Below are 19,801 nucleotides of genomic sequence, written 5' to 3' on the forward strand. Positions count from 1 at the left end.
GACTCTTGAGGCTCCCTTGTTTTAGCACTGGTCATCTGGTGTCCTCGGATAACTCTCAGAAAAAACTAACCCTAAGTGAGAAACTGCAATATCTAAACTTTCTAGAAGGTCAATGTACCACAATTTTGATTTGGTCAGGGATGGTAATCATGCATTTTATGTTGAGTGTCTTCAAGTTGTTTAGATATTGCTAAACTTGAACTTCCAGCATTTTTCATCCCTGGCTATGCTCACCTGGGCAATTGGGAATTATGGTTTAACAATATCTGAGCAGCTGCACAATTCTCCCCCTTGAGCTATGATACAGACTTCATATTGATAAGTGTCAGCTCTCCAGGAGTTCAGGAGGAATGTTGGATCTTTTATTTGCGAAGTATGAGTGCAACCATTGCACCATTTGGTAGAGCTGGTTTTAAGTTCTTTACGTGACAGCTGTTGTCATAGACAGGACATTTTCAGCAGTGATTCTCATGGATAGGGTAATTGTCTATGCTAGTAGTTCTCAACCTGTGGGTCCCCAGGTGTTTTGGCCTACAACTTCCAGAAATTCCAGCCAGTTTACCAGCTGCTAGGATTTTTGGGAGTTGAAGGCCAAAACATCTGGAGACCCACAGGTTGAGAACCACTGGTCTATGCCATCATATGAATCATGTGGCAAAATACTAAGAGAAACACCATGTTTCCTAAGTGTTGAGCCTACCATAGTGTAGAAATGGCTGTTTCATCTAAAGTGTTCCTGTCATTGATGGCACTGGTGTGATATCAGAATGTTCTACACAGGAAAGATTTTTCCAATGGGATGTAAGAACTGCTATGAAGAGAAAGCAAGTTCAATATGCTCTACGGTAGTAGACTCACATAGAGTCTGTGGTAAGATTGTCTGTAGCTATTAATGGCAACAAGGAAAGCAAGAGGGAGTAATTTCAGGATGGCTCTGTTGGAAGAATGCTGACTCTTACATATGAATGGCTGTTACTTATCCAATAATTTGAACTACAAATAAGAGCCAGTCTTCAAACTTCAGCTATGCTACTCATCATTATCACAATCTCTGTAGCACATCAGGTGAACATGACTAGATTTCCACCAGATTTGAAGGGGATGTTTGGGAGGGTTATATTTAAGATACAGGCTACGTATGGTAGTATATAGGAAATTTACAAGACAGGACCTCAGATGCAATCTTATTTTTAATCTATAGAGTAATGGCCAATCAGGAGGGAGAGACTATCTCAAGGCATTTCAGACTAATGGGTGACATGATGATGTTTGAGCAACCGGTAATCTGGGCACTCATCCTTCACAGTCAGGATGAGCATTATTGATTCTTCTGAGCCATGTTGGATGCTTAGTAATTATAATTTTGGCAGTAATAAACATTTGCATAGCACTTTCAGGCATTCAAAATGATTGATATGTATTGTCTAATAAATCCATATAATAATTCAGTAAGCTAAGTCTCCCCCCCCCCCCCAATTGCCAATAGGAAAATGGAAGCTGAAAGGCAATGGCTTCCCTAAGGCAATTTAGTGATCTTGGGGAAGGCGACAGTTAAATAAGAGGCTTTGATACTATTGGTAGTCCCAACTAGGCAAGATCTATTGAATTGATAGTATTTACATAAAACTGCACTTAAGCATTTATTCAATTGATTTGCCCCAATTGAATTCAGATCAAAGAATTTCCTCCAGCTGTCTTTGTGTTTGCCAGGGATAGTCCTGATGTCATCTCACTTTTTCTGCTGTTTTAAAAATGTCCTGGTTTCCCCTTTGTTCTCAGTTTAACTTCAGTTGTTGCATAATAAGTTCAAACTGCAGATGTAGTCTGCACTCAGTTATCCCCAGCAGCAAGAGAGGCTAAATCAAGAAAAAAAATATTGGCATGGATTTTCTTAGTAGTGTGTGCATTCTTTCTAATTAATAACTATTTCCATCTTGACCATAGTCTGATTTTGCTTGGCCACATATTCTAGTTTTCAGTTGTGAGTTGTCAAGGAATAGGTCTATAGCAGTGGTTCTCAACCTGTGGATCCCCAGATGTTTTGGCCTACAACTCCCAGAAATCCCAGTCAGCTTACCAGCTGTTAGGATTTCTGGGAGTTGAAGGTCAAAACATCTGGGGACCCACAGGTTGAAAACCACTGGCCTATAGATTGGTTTCTTTTACTATGCTCCAAATATCCCCCACCCCCCCACCCCAAAATGAAACCTCAAGTTTGATTATGCAGCTGGGAGCAGGATCAAGTTTCCTAGTCTTTACTGATTTGCATGGAACAAAATAAATATATTAGTGGAGTCAGGAGCACAATATAAAGGGAGCAACAGATCCAAACCATACTGCTAGCTGGTTTACCCCCATCCCATCAGTTTCCTAGTAACAGGCACCTGTTGTTCAAAATACATTTGGATGCATGCATACAGAGATGTTCCTCTGCAATGTGCAATTGCAGGGAAATGCTGAGTGTGTTCTCATCAGAGCTTGGAAAAATTACACTGGTGAGATTACAAGTTTTGGAAGTCCTCAATCAGCATAGGCTTCTGAAAGCTGCAATCCAAAAAGCAATGTTCTTCTATCTAAATTATGCTTATAGTGTACACACATTGTTCGTGCTAGGCACCTGCTTTGCATGCAGAAGGTCTGAGGTTTAATCCTTTCCATTTCCAGGCTAGGCTGGGAAAGACTCTTGTCTGACTCTCTGAAGAGCTTTTGCTGGTCAGATATGTAAGACAATAGTATTGATTAGATATGGAGTGAGGAAAGTGCTGCCTGAGAGTTGCCTGTGGCCATTGCAATTTGATTGTTTCTTCGATTTCTTTAATTAAAAATGCCCTACATGTCCCCAGTGAGTTGGTGAATTTTGCCACACGGGGTGATGTACTTTTAGATTTGTTAGCCCATCTTCTCCAGCTTACCTGTTCATTTTGAGTTAAGCTGCAGCCTTTATTCACAGTAGCTGGTGGTGCCAGTGGATTTTTCTAGCAAGAATATTTTATTACAGACCATTCCTGTTGTAATTCAAATAACTCTTGAACTACAAAAGACAAGCTCGACAAAAGACAAGCTTCTGGTGGACATGAGAACTGCCGGAATTCCTTTAACACAACCGTCTGCATTTCTGGGCTCTTTTTGAAGCATTGCTATGGGAGACTGTCATGACTAGCATCTGGGCTTCAAAACCTGTCACTTAACCCCCAACATAGGGGATCCATAACAAACACATCAACATGCAATGCATTTCCTCAGAAATTCACAGGTAATAACAAAAATATAATATAATAAAATAAAATTTAACTTTTTCCTGGAAAGATTTGTAGAGATGTCTTCAGAGTTGAGAAAACAATGGTTTGGGGGAACGCTAGTGTGGGGGAACTGCAAGTAACATTCAAACATCTTTGAGACAGTTCAAACATTCACTTTTTGTAGTTCCGGAGCCAACTTGAAAACCAGGACAAGTGCAGGCAAGCAGTTTGGGTGGACTAGTTGGACTAACTCAATAATATTTACCGCTCCCATACAGAGATTACAGAAGTAGTACTGTTAAATTGAACTACAGTAATAAGTAACATATTGGAGGGGTATAGTGCCTAGTCCTTGTTAATCATCACTGAACATTTTATCCTCTTTTTCACAACATATTTAAACTTCCATTTGCGATTCCATAAAAGCAAAAGCTATTGCATTATGGAAATTCCCTTGTTAATTAACCCATTGTTTTCTTTTGATCTGATTCCATCCTGCCTTCCTTAAAGTCACTTTGGGGTTGTATTTTACTATGAATATGTTATCCAAATATTGTGGTTAGGAGTGAAAAGTGGGGCGGCGGGGGGGGGGGGGGGCTGGGTCAGGACACAAGGCAGGGGTTTATATGCTACATGTTTATGCACATAAGAGCAAAACGTGCAGATTTTTGCAGCTAGCCTGTTTTTTTCTGCAAACAAAGGCAAGAAGGTACAGCTTTTCTCAGATAACAGTTGTTCACCTCTCTTATGAATGCTTTAACATATCCCGAGTATTAATGTATTTCTCTTATCACCAGAGCTGGTAGATGTCTCGTTCGTTTTTCTATCCAGACCATAGGTTACTATCCTGCATGGCACATGAGCAGAAGCCTTTCTCCAAACCTTTAAGCAAGTCCTTTCTTAAGTTCAGTTCAGTCACAATCCCAAGGACAGATATCTGATTTGGCTTGGCTTGGACCTTCTACACTGTCAGTCTGTGACTTCTCTGTTTTGCTTTTAGCTGCAGAAGTAGAGCTGATACCTTCTGCCTCCCTTGGATTCACTTCTGCGAAAGTTTTGCTGATTTTGACAGTCTGTTTTCTGGTTGATGACGGGTCTTCTATTTCCCAAGGACAGACATCAGCTACTGCACTTTCATCTTTGGGGGAAATTCCCATGGGTGGGCTGCTCCCTGTGCTTAAGCTTTTTGTTTGTGTGGTAGCTGGGAGGCTGCGACATAAAGGCTTGTGTGCAGCCAGACCCTCTTGTTTGCTCTGGGATCGTTTCATGCTGACTGTTGGCATCTCAGTCCTATCAGTATGTGTTATATGCCTTTCATCTTTAGGAGCCATCACTGGTCCTACTTCCCATGGGCAAATCTCTGCTTTAGGATCAGCTTCTGAGTGATCTGTTTCCCAAGGGCAGACCTCTGCCTTCCTGCTTTCAGTGCTGTCAGATTTCTTTGCCGAAGCACTAGCAGAAGAGCTTGTTCCTGAGGCTTCAGCCGCAGCAGAGCTTTCCCATGGACAGATAGATTCTCGAGGACTTCTAGCTTCCTCTGCAGCTTTGAATGTTTTCTCGGGCCCTGTTGATCCTGCTTTTGTTGCCCTTTTAAAAATGCCAGCCTTGTCCTTACTCAATATCCCTTTCCCTAATGGAGCCCCAGCTACCTCCCAAAGACACCCTTCACCTTTGTCAACAGCTGTAATTTCTTGGGTTTCCCATGGACAGACTTCAGCTTTCAGACTTTCACAACTGTCAGATTTTGCAGAGTCAACTTTGAACAGATCTAAACTTTTACTTATGGGTTTGATTGACAGCTCTTCATTATTTTTCTGACTATAAGCTAATCCTGGGTGGCTACGAGTCTTCTCTACCTTTTTAGATAAGGTTTCTCCTCCACCTAGACTTATTTTTCCTAGTGAAGTCTTCTTTCTTAATGTCTCTTTATCAACTAGTGAAACTTCTGTGGGGCATTCCTCTTCCTTAGTTTCCCAAGGACATACCTCAGCCCTCAAGCTTTCAGCACTGTCTGATTTCTTTGAGCCAGTTTTGGACAGAGTTGGACTTGGACTGCTTGGCAGTTCCATACTTTCCCAAGGACAAATAGATTCTCGGGAGCTGCTTACTTTGTCATCTATCTTCAAATGTTTTGTCATTGGGGTGGTGCTTGTTTCCTTGCTGGAAACTCTTTCCCTATCAATTTGTAAGGCCGTCTTCTCCGATGGTCTTTCAGCTGCTACCCTTTGGAATGTTTCAACTTTAGATTCTGTTTCAAGTTCCTGGAAATCCCATGGACAGATTTCTGCCTTTAGACTCTCAACACTCTCAGATTTTTTGGAACTCACCTGCAACAGGTCTAGACTTCGGGTACTTTTGGCAGGTGGCTTGTCAAACTCCATACTCTTCCAGGCAAATGCAGGCTCTTGCTGGCTTTTTGACTTTTCTATTTTCTTAAATGATGCTTCTTTTTCTGCTTGTGTTGAATCTGGACTTCTCAAAGGCACCTGGCCTCTCTTCCCTTTTGAAATTCCTACAAGACTTTGCCCGAGCTTCCCTTTTTCAAATGGAGCTGTGGCTGCAGTCCATGGGCATATATCTACTGCGGAGGTCCCTTCCTCTTCTTCCACGGCTTCCCATGGACAAACCTCTGCCCTTAGACTTTCAGCGCTATCAGATTTTTTTGATCCAGTTTTGGAAAGGGCTGGGCTTTGACCAGCAGATTTTGCAGAAGATTCCTCAAGCTCCATACTTTCCCAGGGACAGATGGTGTCACGTGACCGGCTCAATTTCTCCATTGCTTCAGAAATGTTCATTGGAGAAGTGCTCCTGCTGTCTAACCCTTTGAAACTACTACCATCATCACCCTTTTTAAAAACATTTTCTTCAACCTCCCAGGGGCAAATCTCTGCTTTTAAGCTGTCAGCACTGTCAGATTTCTTTGAGGAGATTCTGGGTCTTTCGGGTTTAGCAGGGAGTTCACTAACACTGTCCCAAGGGCACACAGATTCTTGAAGGCTAGTCTTCTTTTCCATTGTTTTAGAAGAGCCTGTTTGCTTCACTGGGGGATGCCTGTGGCTTTCAATATCCCCAGCAGGTTTCAGTGATGTCATTTGGCTTTCAGACACTTCCCATGGGCATACATCTGCCTTAGGGCTGGATTCAGCTTCCTGACTTTTCCAAGAACATACTTCTGCCTTGAGGCTCTCAATATTACTGGATTTTTTAGAGCTGACTTTAGACATGCTTGGACTCTTAGTACTAAGCCTAGATGATGGGTAGTCTGTGTCCATGGTCTCCCAGGGGCAGACAGATTCTTGGGGACTGCTTTCCTTCTCTAGAGCTGTATACACAGTATCTCTGGCCTTTTTTGTTTCTTGTCTAGTGAGTCTTGTAGCTGATGGAGTTGAAATCTCTTCCCACAGGCAGATTTCTGCTGTTTTAGTGCCAACTTCAGTGCCCTCAGTTTCCCAAGGACAGACAGAAGACCTTTGACTTTCCACACTATCTGACTTCTTTGATCTGCCTTTGGACAGATAGATACTCTCTAGTTTAGGCTTAATAAATGAATCCCCACTATCTGTGCTCTCCCATGGACAGATTGATTCCCTTTTACTGTTGCTTCCTTTCTCTTGTGCTGCATCTCTGATTTCTTTCCTTTCCTCTTTGGAGAGTACACTTGCATCCCTTTTGAATCCTCTTTGTGTTAGGCTGTCATCACTCTCCCAAGGACATATGGTTGCTTTAATTTCTGTTTCCTCTTGCATTTCCCACGGAGCAATTTCTGCCCTTTTGCTTTGGAAACCATCAGGCTTCTTTGAATGAATGTCACTCACATTTAAAGATTGTGAACCAGGCGTTAGTAAAGCATCCTCTGAATCTGTTTCTTCCCAGGGACAAATAGAGGTTTTAGAAATATGTGATGCTCTCATTGGGGTGCCTTTGGAAGGTCCTCCTTCAACCTGCTTTGTCGCTTTTCCCAGTGTGGATGAAGTTGCTTCTGTTTCCCAAGGACAGACGTCTGCCTTTTTACTGTCCCCACTACCTGATGGCTTCAAAACTGCTTCGGAGAGTTTTGGTACTTTGACAGCAGGTTTTGCAGAAGAGCCTTCAACATCTACATTTTCCCAAGGACAAACATAGCCCTGATGGCTGTTCTCTTTATCTTTGCTTTGCTCTGATAATGGACTTCTAAGCTTTCTACTTTCAGTGCCTCTGGAGTTCTCTACTGAATCTTCTTTCAGTTTCTCTGGTAGTATATCGCTAGCTTCCCAAGGGCATATTTTGACAGTTGCTTTGTTGCTGGATTCTCCCTGAGCGGTTGTAGTTTTAGTGTCTGGTCTTCCTGGCAATTTCATGGCCTCCCATGGGCAAATGGACTCTTCTTCATTTTTATTCACTGCTGCTGCTTTGGAGGCAATGCTTTTTTCCTCTTTGGAGGATTCTGCACTATCTTCCTCAGGCGTCTTTTTCAGAGCTTCTTCTACTTCCCATGGGCAGATTTGTGATTTAACTCTGACCTCCTCTGATTCTGGGAGAATAGTTTTGCTCTTCCCAATATTCTTGAGTTTCTTTTCATCTACATTTGGTACTTCTGAGCTCTTTTTAATCTCTTTTCTCAGTGATGGTTCCTTGATACTCTTAGACTCCTGCTGGGCACTTACCTTCTCTTGGGTTTCACTTGGATGAACCTTTGTTGAAGATCTCTCTCTCTTGTATCCATCAAAATGTTTTACTTTGCTTTCTTTTATGGCCTCATCCTGTGACAAGGCGCTGCTAACTCCCATGGAGTGTGTATCACTTCTAGTGCTAGTGACAACCTCCTCCACTTCCCATGGACATGCCTCTGCTTTCTTGCCATCTGGCCTTGAGCTATCCAGAGAAATGTTTGAGGTTTTATCTTCTTTCTTTTGGTCTTCATCTATAAACTCCCAGGGACATAGAGATTCCCGTGTGCTTTTGGCCTTTTCCAGCCTGATTCTGGAGATCTCTCCAGCATTTTTGGAAGCTATTGCTTCTGCACTGCTTGCACTGCTCTTGACAAGGACATCAGGACTTTCCTCCCAAGGGCACACTTCAGGTGTTTTGCTTGGGCTGTGCTTTTGCGAACTCAGAAGAACCTCTTCCTCTTCCTCCTCATCCCAAGGGCAGATGGTGGCTTGCTTGCTAACTACTTTTGCTTTGGTGGTCCTGGATATTACCTGGGGTCCTGGTGATTCTCCAAGAGGCTTTTCACTCTTTCCATCCATGTCTTTTTCATCATTTCTTTGGTTTTCCTCACTATCCTTTCTTGCTTTTAAGCCTCCCTTTATTCTTGATCGGTTGAATGCCTTTATGGCCAGACCTAAGCTTTTCATTGAACTTTTGGGGATTGAGGTTTGAAGGCTTTGAGGCTGTTTCTCAGGAGAGCTCTTTTGACTGTCTGACTCACTTGTGTCTGAATCTTTTTTCTTTGGAAGGGGCATTTCCATAACTTCCCAGGGACAGACTTCTGCAGCAATGGAGGCCAGCCTGGTTAATCCTGTTGAGGAAGATACTGGTGCGATGCTTTCATCATCCCTGGTCTTTTCCATCTTTGTCTGTTCAGGAGATTTCTCTATTTCTGTTGGACTTAAGCTTGCTGGAACTGGACTATCTTTGAGGTCGGTTTTGGGAGACTGGAAGGATGGCTGTTTTTGGTCATCAACATTCCCATGAACAACATCTTTCTTTTCAAGGCTGTGAACCAAACTTTGCTGTCTGATGGGTGGTTCTGGTGGTATCTTCTTGCTGGCATGGTGTCTTCTCGCAGTCAGCTCAGAAGTATTTATGCTGGCACTCCTCATGGAAGCATATGTGACATGTTTCTGAAACCTACTTTCTGAGGGCGTTGATGGGGTTGTTGCAGATTCCCATGGGCACACAACATCTTTGCTGCCATGGTCACTTTCCAAAAGGGAACTCACAGTTCCTGCTGAGGGATCATCCATATCTAGCTGCTTTACTTCTACCTCTGAAGCAACATCGATAATCTCAGTGTACCCTGAGACTTCACTTCCTGTTGTAGAGTCTTCTGCAGCTGCTTTCCTCTCTTTGTCTTGTGCTAGTTTACTGCTCTCTTCTAAGTAGGCTCTGTTTGTTAATAACAGGGCCTTTTCTTTGGCACTGGTGACAACACTGAGGGATTTCTGCAGAGGAGAAGGCTTGGGGTGCAGAGGTTTCCGTTCTGCCATCAGGTTGTGAGCACTGGCTGACTTGTAGACTAGGGGGGCTGAATCATCAAGAGAGTCATTGTTGGATCTCTCAGAAGCCTTCTTAGCTAGTTTCTTCCTCATCATCGAGTCCAGCAAGGGAGCTTCTTTGCAACTGTTATGCCTGGAAGGCAAGCTGTTTTCCTTGGCATCCCTTGTGTGATCATAAGTGCTGTGGGACTTCTTCAATGATGAGCTTACCTTATGTTTGGAAGAGGAATCATCTCTCCGTTTCATGCTTGAGCTCCCGGTGTCCAAGTGCCTCTGCTTGTAGGAGCCAGCACGACTCATGGTCCCTCCACCCACAGACCCATCTTTCTCCTCTTTGCTGCACTGCCGGGACACAGAGTCGGGGATCTCAGTGATACGCCTCATGAGAGAGCGGCCTAGACTCCTCTTTGAACTTCTCTTCTTCTGAAGGTGAGGGTTGTTGGCCGTCATCTTTTTGGTCTTGTGAACTTCCAGTTGTGTGTAAAGCTTTTTCAGTTCATCCTACATGTTATGTGTGGTGGGGAGGGGACACAGATAAGAAGGAGAGGAAGAAGGAAAGAAAACGCTTACTCAGTCAGAAGCATAATGACAATGGCTATGTTATGAGGGGGATTGAATGACAACACAGCTAGGTTTGTGAATGCACATCTTTTTAATGTTTGGTCTACATCCTTAGGAATGGCCCTTTACTCTAAGCATTGTGCATGCGTTCTCTATTCTGAACTCCTGCTGCAATGGAACAGAAGCTCCATCTTGGGTCCACAAGAGGTTCAATTAGCTTCCTCTCTGCCCTCTTTATATTACACTTTATGATTTCTTGATTCAAGTAAACTTTTGACTGACTTTCTTCATATGACAAAAAAGTTTTCAAAGTGGCTCTTCGGCTTAGAAATGGACATGAGCACCAACCCCAGAGTCAGACACGACTGGACTTAATGTCTGGGGAAACTTTTACCTTTACCTTTATGTTGTAATTATAGTTTATGTGTGTTTTAAAGTGTATTTTAAACCATTTATCTATGTACTTGTAATAGAACTGAGACTTGTTTTTTTTAAAAAAACTCTTGTAATAGTTCATTCTTAGTTTTGTGGGAGAGTAGCAGATCATAAATTGAATAAATGAATAAATAAAGTATTTTAGTCAGGAAGGGGAGAGTTGTGCCAAGGGAAAAAGGCAAGGTTGGTGCCAGGTATACAGCTATAGGGAGGAAACAAAATGAGTATATTACGTTAAGTAACAGAATTTGTAAAATTATCAGTTCCTGGTTTGAAAATGTTATTTCCTGTTTAATTGTGCAGTACATTTTAAAGTAGTTCTTATACACCAGAAACTTCATTTTTGTGGCTACCATAAAGTATGTTGAATTGGTTGAGACTCTATAAGATATTCATTGAAAAACTACAGCAAAATGTGCTGCAAGATGTCCCACAAAAACAAAATGTTTGTAGTTTAGGTTTAAGGTTTTCCATGTTTTTATAATAGAACCACTTAGGAAACGACATTTATAATCCAGGAACAAAAATCATGTTATATAATGTTATCCTTCCAAATAAGATTTCTCCCCTATGAAATTATTTTCAGTACATACATTTCTAGCAGTAGATTATCAAAAATGTCAATTGGGATTTAAAAATCCAGTTGTAGCATTCAAACAAAAGTGACAGGCAAAGTTACCAAGGGCATAGGACCACAGCAAATATTAGAATTGGAGATATGAATGCTTTGAATTCTCACCCTCTTTATAATTCTAGAAATCTGGGGACTGAAGAAGTGTTTATGAGGAAGCAAAATTTTTATTTTAGAGGGTACACCCTGTCTGGTCCAAGACATTTGGCTGGGTAAAGCAGAATAGTAAATGGCACTCTCATACCTATCCACATTCTTGTCTGTCTGCCTAAAGTCAACCAAATTATTATTATGTTGTGAGACAAAAAAAATCCCACAATCACTTTTTCCCAAATCTGCCAGTAAGAATACAATTAAAGTACATGAAATAGAAAACCATTTGATACACTCTTATGATCAAGGTTTTCTGTATTTCACCCTTCCTAATATTGGAATGATCCTGGAAAGAAGGTGGGGCAGATATGTTATCTGGAGATATATAGCTCTAAGTTAAAAGCACCGTCCATGACCAGAGAAACTTCCTTCCACATAAGAACCAGTTTGCACAACTGCTATATTACTAGTCATTGGAATACTTTTGCTGGTTTAAGGATATGGTCAGAGACCTCTTTAGTATTTAATTTGATTGAACACATGTCTTCTAATAAAAGTGCGAAGAAGAAGCTTATTTCATGGTAGGGAGAACAAAGATGACAGATATAGGCAAGTTCTCCTTAGCAGCTAATAACAATTGTAGGGTTTGAAATGTGTCATGTAGATCAGGAAAACAGCATTATATGGAGAAAATGATTAATTCAATATTCATTGTCAATTCGAGGTTGAGGGGTGGTATCATTTGCAAGAGAAAGAAGTCTAATTCAGGAAAAGATGGCATTTCACAATGGTTGGTGGGCTGTTGGATTTGTGGACATTGCTGAATTTGTGTCTAGCATGAGTAAGCTACAGCTTAGGATTGAATGGACAAACAGCAAAAATATTACATGACTGTAAGTCAGAGCATTCTTCATAACTTACAATGCTAACTTTATTACTGGCGATAGGTCTTCCCAATTATGATGGAGCTCTAGAGGTTCTCAACCTGTGAGTCCTCAAATGTTTTGGCCTACAACTCCCAGAAATCCCAGCCAGTTTACCAACTATTAGGATTTCTGGGAGTTGAAGGCCAAAACATCTGGGGACCCACAGGTTGAGAACCACTGCTCTAGATATCGAACCTGCACCACTCTAAATGTCAAGTTGTACGTAATAGGTTGTTATTATTATTTTCCCTAATGCTATGGGGCCTCTTTGAAATATCTTAGGGTTTCAGCCTATCCTAATCTTGCCCTGGCCTTGACACACAGTGAAGAAGGAAGGGGAGTCTTAGATTGAAAGACAACATTTTGTGCACTGAAAGCTTTGAGTCCGAGTTCTGCAAACCATTCAATTGTGAGCATGTTGTACCGATGCAATCTCTCACTACAGCAGAGTCAACAACAAAAGAGGTGGATCTTATGGATAAATGGAGATAAAAATCAAGACATGGCCATCTGTGGAGCAAATATGGTGGAGGTGGGGCATGTGTCGATTATTATAAACTTTCTTAAACTTAGTCTGCCTATTAGGTCTCTTAACCCAGTGTTGTCTGTTCTCTCTGGTAAGAGTTCTCCAGATTTCGACATGGGTCTGAATTCTAAGCCCTACTTGGAGATGCTGTGCAATGAATCTGCAACCTTCTCCATTTGAAACATATGCTCTTCTACTGAGCTACATCCTTTCCCTCCCACATCATGGTATCAGAAATTATCAGGGACATGAACAAAGAGATGTGCTGTTAATGGCTTGATTGCTTCCCTTCCCAGCCTGATCCTATTTGCTTCCCACAACCAGCACCAAGGGAGAGAAGAAATGAGACTCAATCACAGAATGAACTGTGTACGGACCACCATCTCGACCCCACCCACTTCCATGATTTGAAGTAATGTACAGTAGTAGAGGTCAGATGGTGGGTTTTTTTTTTGGCTTCAGGAGAAAGACTGCAAAAGGCAACTCTTACTCTGCACAGTTTCTGGCATAGCTAGCCTCAAAAGAAGGTCCTGAGTGTTCCACCCACCCGAATGTCATCGGGGTCAAGGCTGTGTTCGCTCCATGCTGACGTGATGCTGCTGTTCAGGTAGGAGCCTGAGTGCCTCATATCCAGCTCATCTTCATACACCTCGGCAGCAATCTCCTCTTTCAGCGGTGACCCAGCATGCAGGAACTATATGGGTGAAACAGAATGGAGGGGGCTGAATGTCCTTTCAGAGTCCTTATAGGCAATATTATAGGATCAGAGAATCATAGAATCATATTAATTTCAAATGTCTACTCGAAAATGACAGCAGCTCGGGAAAAAATGGTTGCACCTTGGAAAATGACCAAAAAAAATTAGCTCTCTTGCAATGGAAAAATGGGCAATGGGAGTCTAGCATTGATAGAGACATACTCAGCAAGTTTGAAACTTATATCATGGCTATAGTCATAATTTTGTATCACATGTAATTCATTACATGTAGCTTCCTTTTAATGGCTACATGAGCCATAATAGACAATATGTTTCCTCTACAGCTATGCAGAGAAATATAGGAAGACATCTTATGCTTACTTTGTAGTATTCATACAAAAACCAACATGGGGATTTGTAGTACAAAAATATATCCTTGACACTGTTTTTAATTTTCCCCTTATTTTCCTATCATTATCACTGTAAAGACAAATTTATTTGGAAAGCTTTTGAAATAAAGCTCTGTTCTCTATTTGCTATAAGCTTCTATAAGTCCCAATCTGGGAAATGATAAGAAGAATTATCATTATCATCATCCCTCTCTACATGACGTGCAGCCCATCAACAGTGAGACTACTTCATGCAATGCTTTATGGAATTGCTCAGGATGTTGTCATGGCTGTGGGTGCAGAAGGGTGTAATAAGGCATAATACCATTTCGCTCTATGGTGATTTTGACTAGATATGGCTATTTCTAGTCTATGTCTGTTTTGCATATCCTCAGTCATAGGTCCATTCTATTATTATTTTTATATCAATTAGCATTTTTTTAAATGCACATATTTCTCCTCTAATACATATTTTTGTACACACATTTACTTAGAATACATGCTTATATGCATTTCTGTAACCTGCATGTCCTATCTCATGTAAGTTTGTGTCTAAGGATCCAGAAAGTTTTAGAGCCAGCATTTACATCATGAGAATGTACAGGACAGAAGAAAGTCAATAGTTATATCCTTTGAGGTCACCAAAATAAAATAGTATGCAAATCTTGTGATGAATTCCAAACAATGGCAAATGAGATGGCCATGGTTTTTAAAGCCTTTCTGTGATTTACTTTTAGACTTGAGAGGGGAAGGGAAAGGAAGAGGGAAAAGAGAACTGGCTTTCGTTTTCTTTTTCGAGCCTGTTCAGAGCATACCTTTGGGATGAAAAGAAGTGCCAGTGTCATGGTGGTGGTGACATGTGTGTGAATAAAAAAGATCAGCAACGTCCAGTCAGGATGTAAGGAAGGTACCATTAAAAACCTAAAGACAGAAATAAGTCAGGTGGAAAGGGGTGCATTAGAGAAACACGGTCATTAGGAGAGTTAGTGAGAATGTGTCTTGCTAGGAGGAGGGCAGGACAGATAAAGAAAAGGTAATAGCACTCCGTAGAATTAGGGGTCAAACTTAATGGCTTTTTAACATTTATATTCCAGATTTGTGGTTTAGTGAAGGCTTGAACCTCGAATTCCCAAGGGACAATTTCATATTTAGTATTTTTGCTATTCATTTCACACATATCCTTTTAACGCCATAAATTTGGGTACCGTTATCATTACTCATTGAGCCCCTTGTGGTGCAGCTGTTAAACCTCTGAGCTGCTAAACTTGCTGACCAAAAGGTCGGCGGTTCGAATCTGGGGAGTGGAGTGAGCTCCTGCTGTTAGCCCCAGCTTCTGCCAACCTAGCAGTTAAAAACATGCAAATGTGAGTAGATCAATAGGTACCACTCTGGCGGGAAGGTAACGGTGATCCATGCAGTCATGCCGGCCACATGACCTTGGAGACAACGCCGGCTCTTTGGTTTAGAAATGGAGATGAGCACCAACTCCCAGAGTCGGACACGACTAGGCTTAATGTCAGGGAAAAACCTTTACCTTTACTATCATTACTCAAATCGCAGAAGGTTTGTGTTGAACTCTGAAGTACAAAGGGTTTATCTAACGCCTCCTTCTGGTTTGTTGGCAGTATAAAGATATGAAACTAGAAGTTCCTGGTATATGCTCATAGCTACCATACAACTGCAAGCCAAGTTGATCTCAGACTCTCAAAACATAACTGCCCAGGGCCCCGCCATTGCAAGAGATACTTGCCCATCCTTACCTGATCACGTGAAAGGCAGCAGACGTTATCAGCTCATTGTGGAGGGCGATGCCCATGTAGCGAGGCTCATGGAAGGCAGAAGGGACTGTCCGGGTGGCATAGCAGAGAAAACTTCCCCAGAACAAAAAGAGCATCTCAGCTGGATAGCAAGAGACAGAAGGATGAAAGAAGTTGAGCTATTCCTATGTAGTCATATTCTTGTGCCTAGCCTCATCAGTCATTCTCACACCTACCAATGTTTAATTTATTTTTAAAAAGAAAGAGGGGAAAAAGAAAAAAAAGTCTGTAATCAAAATCTGCCCGGAGGCATCACACTTAATATTGAAAAGTGAATCTTCTTTTATTATGTTGGAGGCTGACATGACATACTGATTTGAGGAGACTGTACATTCTCCGAGGTGCTAAACAAAAGGGAGAGGAACCAAGATATGTGTTGTTGAAGGCTTTAATTGCCAGAATCACTGGATTGCTGTGAGTTTTCCGGACTGTTATGGCCATGTTCCAGAAGCTTTCTCTCCTGACGTTTCACTCACATCTATGGCAGGCATCATCAGAGGTTGTGAGGTCCCACAACATCTGAGATGCTTGCCATAGATGTGGATGAACTGTCAGGAGAGAATGCTTCTGGAACATGGCCATACAGCCCAGAAAACTCACAGCAATCCAGGAACCCAGATATTTAGAGTGTAGTAGACAAAAAATGGGTACCTTTTGTTAATTCTTGGAAAGATTAAGCCAAATACCTTATACAACTCAAAGGACAGCTGCCAGTGATATGTATGTATTGCTACTATGATAGACTGTGTTGTGCAATGTGGTGGTAAAAACCTTATTATGAGCAATGCCTGCATTAGAGAAGCGGCACTGGTGAAAATATAAAGTGGATTTTTTATTGTTTAATTCACATAAGAGGATGAGAGTTAAAATAAAAGTGAACTCTTAAATATCCAAAACCTGGGCATGGTGTTTCTAGCCTGTGGACTTCAAGCTGCTTTCAGAATTGACCCTGTATTGGACTGCCTTCAGAGCATCTTGCTGATACTAGCTTCTCAATGTGCCTCCTTTTACTTAGAGTTAGTCAGGTAAGACTGCAAGGGAGGTTGCAATAATATATAGAGCAGGGATCCCCAAACTTTTTAAGCAGAGGGCCGGTCCACAATCCTTCAAACTGTTGAGGGGCCGAATTATCATTTGAAAAAAAAAAATACAAACGAATTCTTATGCATACTGCACATGTCTTATTTGTAGTGCAACAACAACAACAACAACGAAAGAACAATACAATATTTAAAAATGAAAACAATTTTAACCAACATAAACCTATTAGGATTTCAATGGAAAGTGTGGGCCTGCTACTGACCAATGAGATAGTCAAGTTAATTAGGATTGTTGTTGCTGTTGTGTGCCTTCAAGTCATGTCAGACTTTGGCTGAGCCTAAGTCTAAAATTAATTATTTATTTACTGCATTTATTTACTACATTTATTTACTACATTTATATCCCACCCTTCTCACCCCGAAGGGGACTCAGAGCAGCTGTATGTACATACAATATATTATATTATTAGCATAACACAATATTAGCATTATATATTACTATATTGAACTATACCACTATGCTATTATATAATACTAGCTGTGCCCGACCACGCGTTGCTGTGGCATTGTCTGGTGATGTCTGTATTTTATAGGCAGTGTGGAAAGAGGCCTAAGTGAGGCCTAACTTTGCCTGTCCCCTAGGCTGAGTGGGTTGCTAGGAGACCAAGTGGGCAGAGCTTAGCCTTCTAACTGGCAGCAATTGGATAAAAACAATTATTCCTCTCCCTCTAATTAGGACTTTATTTTTATTTTCTTTTTGTTGTATCAACCTAGAGGCGTGGATGAGGGGTTGTGCTGTCAATTTTCGAGGTTGTGGGGTTTTTAGTTTTGTTGTTTTGTCGGTCACCAGGATTCCATCACTCTTTTATATATAGAGATGTAATATATAACATATAATTAATATTATTATATGGTATTACTATTAGTATTATATTGTATAACATAAGATTATTATCAATATTATATGTATATACAATATATTGTATTATTAAAACTTATATAAAAATATTATATTATAAAACTGAGGGCAGGGGCCAGATAAATGACCTTGGAGGGCCGCATCCGGCCCCCGGGCCTTAGTTTGGGGACCCCTGATATAGAGTATCCCCCCAAATATCCCCTTAACAACTAATAATAGGTACCATAGCTATGATGATTATTATTTGAAGGATAAGTAAATACATTTATTTTGAAAAAGAAATATTTTAATTATGATTTAATCAGAGTTACAATTTCCATCAAAGGCCCCTTCCACACAGCTGAATAAAATCCTACATTATCTGCTTTGAACTGGAATATATGGCAGTGTGGACTCAGACAACCTAGTTCAAATCAGATATTGTGGGACTTTCTGCCTTGATATTCTGGGATATAGAGCTGTGTGGAAGGGCCCTTAGATTAAATTGCAAAAAACTAATAATATTATTTTAAGCTATTGTGGCTGAATACATTTTGTTTACAGAGTACAGATATAGATGGGTTCAGATGTATCCTTCTATATCTTTAAAAGATAGCGGAAGCTGGTGTAGGGGGATCATTAAACAGGAGATGATGAGGACAAAAGTAATGTATTGCTTTATCTATTTATTTGGGGATTGAACTCTGGCTCCTTCCTCACCACATCCTGAAGCATCTGATGGGGACAGGGTGGAAGTATTTAGCCCTTACCCACAACCATCATATAGTCCCAACGGTCATGGTCACAGATGTAAAACTGAAGTCCCCTAGTTGTCTGGGAGAGGACCACCAGTGGGATATTTTTCCCAATGTTCTCCAACATCCCAACAGTCCATGCTGCTAAGAACCAAAGCACCAAGAGGAGGATCAAAGCCAGCATCTTCAGAACTCGCCCACTGGACATGTAAGGGACTCGCTGGGCTGTGCGGGACAGAAAGATCTTCAAGACTCTGTAGGGCAAGAAAAGAAGATGATGAGAAGACAACGGGTACTGACAAACATATTTCATAGCCAGGGTGAATGAGATATCCTGGGTGACTATACAAAATTGGCTGGGGAACATGATCAACCCAAGAATGAGAACAAATCTAGGGAAGCTGGCCAAACCAGCAGATGAAATTTCCTTCAACAGTGGCAATGTGAAAGTATTTTCCATGGACCCTTTGAGTACAGGTCTTACTTAAAGGCTGGAGGACACGTTATACGGCACACACACACACACACACACACACAACATTTTGCTGCTACCCCTTGTTCATTGCCAATTGTCATCTGAACTAGTTGCAGATGGCAAAGGCCAATTGCACACTGAAACTTTATATGGAAGCTCCAAGATGTTAGAGACTTATAACAGAGATGTCTACCAGTAGATGTGGGTGAAATATCAGGAGATAATGCTTCTGGAACGTGGCTATACAGTCTGGAAAACTCACAGTAACCTTTATAGACTTTCTTTTGGTGGTTTAAGTACCATTCAGACAAGGAAGCCAGGAAATATACACAATTTTCTTCCCTTTTGCAGGCTGAGTTCAGAGACAGTATGGCAACCAAAATGGTAAAATGCCAAGATCCTTATATAGTATGGATATGATAGTTGTTTCAAGTTATTTCTGATTTATGATTCATCTAAGGCAATACCATCATGGGGTCTTCTGGTAAAGTTTGTTCAGAGAAGGTTTGCCTTTGCCTTCTTTTGAGGCTGAGAAAGTGTGACTTACCCAAGTTCATCCAGTGGGTTTCCATGGTCAAGCCGTATACTGGACTAAATTAAATCTAGGAATTGAGTTGTTCATTGTCAGCTGGAACTCTCTATTGCTCATTGTTTAAAATGTATTTCTTCCCCTTTCAAGACTTTCTTACCTGTACAGTTTGAGTGTGATCGTTCCATAAACAATGGCAAAACCCAGCATGCGCACCCAGCGCAGCACGATACAACGAAAGATGCTTGGCTTGAAGTAGAGAATGAACACCTATGTGAACAGAAAAGACAAAAAATAAGATTGAGCTATAGATATAGTATTTTATTCTTCCCAAACAGTTTTCTGCTTATATTAATATATTCAAAAGACATTTGATAATGTTTTTTTTCCCTAGCCAGTCAACATTAGGAAGAGCTGGTTACAGCTACTCATTTTTTAAGCCTAGTGGGATCATTAGACCAACTTGAAAATAAATCATTAAAAAAGGCAATACTTGGAGTTAATTCTGTTTCACCACTGTGATATAACAAAAGATAACATTTTTGGGGGCTGTCATTCCAATTGTCTTTAGTTTTTTTTTCGTGTCAGGA

At 41.0% G+C, this 19,801-nt stretch overlaps 1 protein-coding gene across 2 annotated transcripts in view; it reads right to left on the bottom strand.

Moving 5' to 3' along the window:
* Positions 1-2,966: 2,966 nt before the first annotated feature.
* The window catches only part of gpr179 (G protein-coupled receptor 179), a 51,673-nt gene continuing 34,838 nt past the window's right edge, over positions 2,967-19,801 (bottom strand). For both annotated transcript variants that reach the window (XM_008113429.3, XM_003222597.4), the window contains 6 exons: positions 19,372-19,481; positions 18,223-18,461; positions 15,458-15,596; positions 14,513-14,618; positions 13,159-13,305; positions 2,967-9,940 (listed from right to left, as the gene is read on the bottom strand). In XM_008113429.3, coding sequence (XP_008111636.2) covers positions 4,151-9,940; positions 13,159-13,305; positions 14,513-14,618; positions 15,458-15,596; positions 18,223-18,461; positions 19,372-19,481 — 6,531 coding nt within the window. In that variant the 3' untranslated portion in view covers positions 2,967-4,150. The remainder of the gene's footprint in view (positions 9,941-13,158; positions 13,306-14,512; positions 14,619-15,457; positions 15,597-18,222; positions 18,462-19,371; positions 19,482-19,801) is intronic.

Source organism: Anolis carolinensis, chromosome 6 (assembly GCF_035594765.1).
Source record: "Anolis carolinensis isolate JA03-04 chromosome 6, rAnoCar3.1.pri, whole genome shotgun sequence".
Lineage (NCBI taxonomy): Eukaryota > Metazoa > Chordata > Lepidosauria > Squamata > Dactyloidae > Anolis > Anolis carolinensis.